Consider the following 7,703-nt stretch of genomic DNA (forward strand, 5'->3'; position numbering starts at 1 on the left):
TTTAAAAGGTAACGCATAGTATATTTGATAAACTATTAAGTTAAAAAAAAAAATTACTAGTTTTAAATAATTAATTCTTAAGGGCATTGCATGAGGTCTGCATTAGGGTTTTGTGAAGGCAATATTTAAGTATTAAGAGCTTTTAATAAATTTGGACCATGTCAATTAATTTATCAGTTAATTTGTATATGATTCAAGGTCTTATTTTTAGTTTAAATCATTTTTTCTATGAGTAAAAGCCATTTTGGTTTATTTTAGACCAAAAATCCGGACAAAATTTCGACTACATAAATAGGCCAATGTCAATTTTGTAAAGAGACTCAATTTTTTTGGCTGTTTTACTATGTTATGTAAGAAGCCGATTTGTATTTAAAAATGTCTGTGTCTTGTAATTAAATAAATTAAAATTTACATAAAAAAAGCAATTAACATTATACAAAAATCCAATTCAAATCCCAAACGCTATGAAGAAGGAATTTGGAATTAAAATTCCGGAACATGTTTTTGAATACGATCATAGCATTAATTCTCATAAAAATGTTAAGAAGTTACTTTTGGTGTTAGCGTATAAAGGAACATATGACGACTTTGAGGTATTTGATCTTATATAACTACACTTATGACAACTAACACATCAACTATTAACAAATATCAAAATATTACAAAAACGTGATTGCGAAATATTCGTATATGATTAATATTAAACTTAGAATCGAATGCTGACGTCTTTTGAAGTCGATTATTACGTCAAAAAGTTCACTAAACGCTCCGAAGATATAAACCAACTTGGATGGCTTATTCGTAAAGATATAATAGGTTTTTATGAATACTTAAACATTAAAGGAGAACAATTGTCAATGGCCATTGAATTAATCCCTTGGTCAAAAGGAGGTAACATTAAATTTAGTCGAGGTAGCGGTTTACATCAAGTTAACAAACTTAATTTATTAAATTTTAGGTGGCGGTTTTGCTACCGCAGCGGAGTTCTTGTTGACCATGATAGATATTCTACCGGAAGTAAGCAAATACTCATACAACCAATAATATATTATACTTAGGAACATCAAATGGAAACCATATTGAAGAACGAACGAATTATCCCTGTATATTAAATAGGAATACTCGGATAGAATTTTTAAAAATAAAAAAACAAGATCCTACTATATGTAATTTTTTGCTTACACTTTAGGGCAATGGTCTAAACCAAAATCAAATAAAAGAGCTCATTAAATTGTATACATCAAGTATAACTAAATCTGGTAGCATTGATCCTTTGAAAGTTAACAAAATCTTTAACGGGATTGGTATGCCTATTGAGCCGCGAGAAGAGTTGTTTGAATCTAACCGTAAGAATAAAGTATAAATATATTCACGTTAGATATACTCTGAGTTTTTATATAATATATTATAATTGAAACTTGCACAGGGCCCGCTGCCATAGAGTTGATGGAGTTGATGATTGTTACTGCAGAACGTTCTACGACAGTTCACGAAAATGTAATATCATTTATTTTTAACATGTATATAATTTTAGATTAGGTTCATTTCTAAATTTAAAAATTCCTTCGCTGTCATGCATTACTTCCCTACAGGAAAATATAAATAGTTGACCCAACTAAAAAATACGTTGGCCCGACTTTTTTGTTAGTTATACCAACTAGAAATGTATTGTGTTCCTATACTAACGACAATTTTAGTTGGACCAACTATGTAATTTTTCTGTGCCTATTATTTAATTGTTCGTTACACGCTTTACATAGTTTTACTTTGTCTTTTTTTGTAGGAGATTGTGTTAAGTACACAAGAGGTCAGAACATTGGTAGCTGGTTTTAAAAGATATAACACGGACAATGACGGTCTGCTCTACAAAGACGAAGCAAAAGAGTTCCTGGAAGAACTACTCCCAAACCATCCGCTAGCTTCAAGTACGATTTATTTTGGCGGAATTTTCTCCCAATGTCTATCATTTCTTGGTGTTTTAAAAAAAATAAACATTGCGGAATTTTTATTTGTCTACATAACAAACAAAAAAATTGTTAAACAATCATAAACATATTATTCGAAATATTGAAATGTTAAAATTTATTTATTAATTATAATATTTGAAATATTGCACTTTAATGTCTTATACCTATACAATAATAATAAAATTATATGATTTTTTTTTTGTCCCAGAATATGTAAGAATAAGTATTACAATGATAATTAAACAATTCAATACCTAAATGTAATTGTTTTAATTTAAATACCTAATATAATTTATATAACTCTTCAACTGTGTTTTTGTGATCGTATTTTCTTATAAATGTATAACCCCAAATTTTACTGTGTCGAGTTAGGTGTTTCAAACTTTCATGGTTACACATAGTAGTTTTCTGTTTATTTTACACGGGATTTATGAGAAGTTCAATACATTTTCTTTTTTTAGTTGAATATTGCTTATTATTATTAAGTTAAATATTATCTAAAATCAGTAATCAGTAATTTTAAAAAAGGAACCGTTATTTATATATTATGCATTTGACGTCAGATTGGCAAGTTTACAATCATTTAGTAATTCAATAAATAAACCCTATAAAGTTGCACTTCCTGGGCCCATCCACTAACAAACTAAAACTAAAACTACTGTATGTATTCATCAATATAAGTGTGTTAATTAGATCATTTATTTGTATTGTGTTTTGTTTAAATACCTAACATTCACTCGTATAAGGTCTCATACTACATATATAGTGTATAAAATTGCAACAATAGATATAACACTACACAATAACACACTAGTATGCAAGCGTATATACTGATGGAATGAAACAACAATATAGAATACACAAAGTCACAAACACTCATTTTTACTTATTTTCAACATCTATTCTTCTTTTATTTCCAAAACAAAATAAATAATACTAATATATTATAAATATTAATAATTATTAATAAATAATAAAAACCATTATTTCCAAAATAAAATTAAGTATATAGAATTCTTAACAAAGTTTAGATATAAAAAAATATAACAACTATAAGACAAAATTGGTAAATTTCTTATTGAATCACCCTACTTGTAAAATAATAATATAAATGTATGTATTCTTTAAGTAATAACTTAAGTTAGAATAGTATGATTATTTTTCATTATTTATTCAAATAAAATATAATTGAATATTCGAATATATATATATATATATATATATATATTGAAAACGGAAGGTATATATATATATATATATACCTTCCGTTTTCAATTCAAACCTAACACTGACCAACAATCATGTTTGTAGCTCTGACACTGTTGCCTTAAGAAACCGTTCGTTGTTATTCGCTCGGTCCACCAACAAGCTCATCGACATGTACGTGGGATCTCGGTCAGCAGTGCTGTTCGTCGACAAGATGGTACGCAGCATATTGGGCCAGCAACCGTTGACAGGGTTGGTGCACCCCAGGCTGTTAATATCGCCCGACAACTTGTCGCTGGCCAACTAACTAGTGTATTTGTAGGACGGCGGGGGCCAGTGGACAACGCGCCGGTGTTGAGCAAGCTGCCGCTGAGCGACCACTCCTCGATCCTGTGCAACGACCGGACGAACCTGCACCATATCCAAGTGGTATTCGAGAGTTTCTGGTAGTATCTGCTCATGGACGTGGCTGTCGCAGAAAGGTAGCGTACAGGTGTACCTACGCGTTCAATCCATACTCGGAGTCCAGGTGTGACCAAGCCGGTCAGCCGATCATGATCCACTTGTGGCACGCCAGGTTCAACGTTTTTATTAATGGAAACCCGGTGTTCGGGCTGAACAATAAACACATAAACTTGCACAAGTGAGTTTCCCTATAAGTAGGTTCCATGACAATCTCAATGGTGTCCCGAAAGATGCCCGTGCAGCCATGTCAAATTACCAAAAATGCGGGATTAAGATAATTGGCGCCCTTAGCCCCTGTATATTATTTAAATGGTTTGTAAGATTTTTTTTAATCACTTATTTTTAAAGCATTATTTTTATAACTACAATACATGTCTATAAAATTTATAAAATATATAAAACCAGTATATCAAGGAAAACTATTTGTTATTCGAAAAAATTGTAAATAAAAAATATACACGAAAGTTCAAATGTCCTTAAAAAAAAATGCTATAAATATTTTTAATTTCTTCAAAAGTCTTATAATAAAATATTGAAGATTTTTATGCTCTCTTGGTACTTAAGAGTTAAATTCTTAGATACAATGCAAACTTTTTATTGGACAATTCATTGGTCATGCCCATATTATACTGTACTTAGGTCGTTAAAAATAATATCTAACCAAAAAATAAATTATTTATTTGTAAATTTAATTACTGTCAAAAACCTATACACAATAATGTTGTCAAGTCCCAGCAAAAGGAAAATTGTTTAGAAAAATACTGTACAATACTTTAAACTTATTAAGAAGACTTCTCAGTTGGAAATGTTTTCGCTCAAATTAAAATACTCGTAATAGTAATTATTATAAAAATAGAGTCAAGTTAAAAAATATGGACCAGCCTTAATGTGCACAGTGTAATTATTTTGTACATAAAATTAAATTTACAGGTTTCCGTTAAAGTGTTGTTTGAGCATCCATAGGCTGCCGGTGTCTATGGTGATGCAGATGCCGACCGGATGGGCATTGACCAGATCCGGGTTGCGCGTAGTCTGTTCCTCCAGCAGTAGATGAATTGCACCAGTTTCCGGTGTCTGTCGTGAATGGCCGCGTGAGACTGAGCGGTGAGCATGGCCACCGAAACACTGCTGTTTGACGATGATGTCTATGATCGCCAAACAGGTTAAAGTCCCGCAAGGCCGACTTGGCATTCGGGCGATTCATCCGGATGTTCGGCGGCGATTCCGAAGTGGACTTCAACAAGAAAGTCCAAATGGACTGCTTCACTTGGGATCTGCCCAGAGCTATCGACCGTGACCCATCCGCTTGGCTCGACTACGACGTGGAATACTCGTCGGTCACTTAGCAGTGTGGCCGTCGCCGCCGTCGTCGTACTATTCCTGTCCATCGGCGTTCCTGTTCTACGACCAGCCGTCCGTGTTCTGCGACCGGCAGTCAGTGTTTTTCTACGCGTTCGGCACGTTGATCGGCTGTGGAAACCGCAGCAGGTGTTTCAATCCAACTGGCGTACCTGGGCAGCCTGATCACCACCGCGAAGGCCGAACCCAATATCGACAACCAACAGTCAATGCTTGTAACCGACTTGAGGCTGACCGGCTGCCAGCAAATTTACTACTGATCAACTCATCGGCAGGCTCAGGCAACGATTTCTAGGCGCTGGTCCGGCGGTACCAAATTATGCCGCCAAACACTTCGGTTACTTCGTCCGGCACTCCGTCGTGTTGTATTTTATTAAGAAAATGTACTAGGGTCCTATGCATAAAATGTGTAAATATATTATTTAATAAGAAAAGAAATACTAGACGACTGCTGCTGGTGTTTCTATCCAACTGGCGTACGAGGGCAGCCTGATCACCATTCCGCAGGCCTAGCCCGAAATCGAGGACTACCAATCACTACTGAAAACCGATCTTAGCCTGACAGGTCCCCAACAGACGTACTACCTGATCAACTCGTTGGCAGACTCAGGCAACAATTTCTAGGCGCTAGTCCGGCGGTACCAAACTGTACCAGCCGAACACCTCCGGCCACTTCGTCAAGGCGCGAGCTCTTGTTCCGCGCAAACGGTACAAGCACGAGTCCAACGACACCGGACGGTTGCACGTGCTATCGTCCACGGACGTCGTCGAGTCATAATCGCTCACGTTTTTATTGCGCAAGGCCTCGCCGATTTGGCACCAGATCGGGGTCATCATTTCGCGCCTGTCCTAGACGGGAATCATGCTGCACTGTGACCGGGACAACGTAGCGACTTCCCGAGGTGTCGCTCGCGCACGGCCAAGTGTTTACCGAAACGACGGTGTTGACCATGTCGCAAGTGTACGGGCCGTTTTTCGGACACTACAATTGCCAATACCAACAGCCGTTTAGTTGGTTCACAAAGAAACCTTTGCTCATAAAATTAGTTATTTAATTTAATTTCAAACTAACTAAATTAAAAATGATAAAAATTAAATCATGTTATATTTATGATGATAGTCTATGAAAAACTGTAGGTTGAGATTCTAAAAAGCTTCTTTCAATCCGTGTAGATTATACCGTGTTGTAGTAATTGATTTATTTATATCAAGAGAAAAACTACTATTCAAGTAGTAAATCATGTTAGCGAAGGGCAAAAAATTAAAATTACTTAAAAATATTTGTGTATGGTAAAAAACGATTCATAAAAGTAATTTTTCAGTTATTTTAGAATATCGTAAATAGGTCAGGTTGGCCATGAAATTCATAACAAAACTGTATTTGTCGACGTCAGGTGTACATTATAGTAGCGCAAATTCAATATGGGTATCTAAATAATGTTTACAGTCTTTTAACTTGCAAAAAAAAAATTATATAAACGATTACTATATTTTCATTTATGTAAACAGTGCAAATATGGAAGCGCACATCGCACCACACCAGTGTTTTTCTAAAGTAAAAAAATTGTGTTTTCGAATTAAGGCCAAGGCACGAATTCGATAAACAACAATACTTTAATATTAAAAAAAAACATATTTCTAAACTTGTTTAATTTTGACCTTTGTGTCGCTTTTGAAACACGTGCGCCGATGTGCAAAATAACACAAAAACCTCACTTTTTAAAAATTATACATGTATGTCAAACCAAATGGTTTCATTAATAATAAGACTGTTATAAAAATATCATTCAGCTTAATTCTTGTTTATGGTAACTCCTGATTTTAATCGAGTTAGTACGCTGGTGTTCTAGACCGATATGCACTACAATTGCCTATAGCAACAGCCGTTTAATTGGTTAACAAACGAACCTTTGCTCACAAAATTGGTAATTTTATTTAATTTCAAACTATCTAAATTAAAAATGATAAAAATTAAATCGTGTTATGTTCATGATGATAGTCTATGGAAAATTGTAGGTTGAGATTCTAAAAAGCTTCTTTCAATCCGTGTAGATTATACTATGTTGTAGTAATTGTTTTATTTATATCAAGAGAAAAACTACTATTCAAGTCGACGTTATACAAGAAATGGTTATTGTTTATTTATCATCCAGTCGATTTTAAATTTTCTGTTGCTAAGCCACATATTACTATGACAGACAAACATTGTAATTAGCTATTTTTAATAACCGAACCTAACCTAAGATTATTTCTACAAATTTTTTTAACCAAAAAAATCCATAATTAATGCCAATTAAACCCATATTGTTATTATACATTAAAAACCAAACGAATATTTTTAAAATATGTTATTTGATAAGATTTGAAATGTTGTATACAAAGACATACATAATCTATTCATATACATTATTTATTTATTTAATTAGTATACAAATTAACTATATAAAAAATGTAAGATAAAACAATTTTTTTTCGAATTTAATTTAAAATTTCCCAAATCTAAATATACTATGAAAACTATCAATCGTCTAATTATTCTCCTTGATTTGATCATCAAGGACATAGATTAGATTGTCATAATTGTCAACTTCATAATAATTTCCATCAAAGTATCTGTATTTGAAGTATATGCGGTTTATAGCCGATATACAACAATTTACACCATCGATACCAGAAGTTACTATATATAAAGTTAGATTTTCAATT

The 7,703-nt window shown here is 33.4% G+C and overlaps 1 protein-coding gene across 1 annotated transcript; it reads left to right on the forward strand.

Annotated features, from left to right (window-relative positions):
* The first annotated feature begins 857 nt into the window (after nucleotides 1–857).
* Nucleotides 858–3,298, forward strand: LOC126835959 (uncharacterized). The gene is made up of 6 exons (XM_050568863.1): nucleotides 858–891; nucleotides 959–1,017; nucleotides 1,190–1,346; nucleotides 1,427–1,497; nucleotides 1,784–1,925; nucleotides 3,279–3,298. The coding sequence occupies exons 1-6, from the start codon at nucleotides 858–860 to the stop codon at nucleotides 3,296–3,298; spliced, it is 483 nt and encodes a 160-aa protein (XP_050424820.1).
* The last annotated feature ends 4,405 nt before the right edge of the window (nucleotides 3,299–7,703 follow it).

The sequence above is a fragment of the Adelges cooleyi genome, unplaced genomic scaffold (genome assembly GCF_023614345.1).
Source record: "Adelges cooleyi isolate 19-005CV unplaced genomic scaffold, UGA_ACOO_1.1 ACOO_flye_CR_arks_rails_tigmint_CR_PRNA_23, whole genome shotgun sequence".
Taxonomy (NCBI): domain Eukaryota; kingdom Metazoa; phylum Arthropoda; class Insecta; order Hemiptera; family Adelgidae; genus Adelges; species Adelges cooleyi.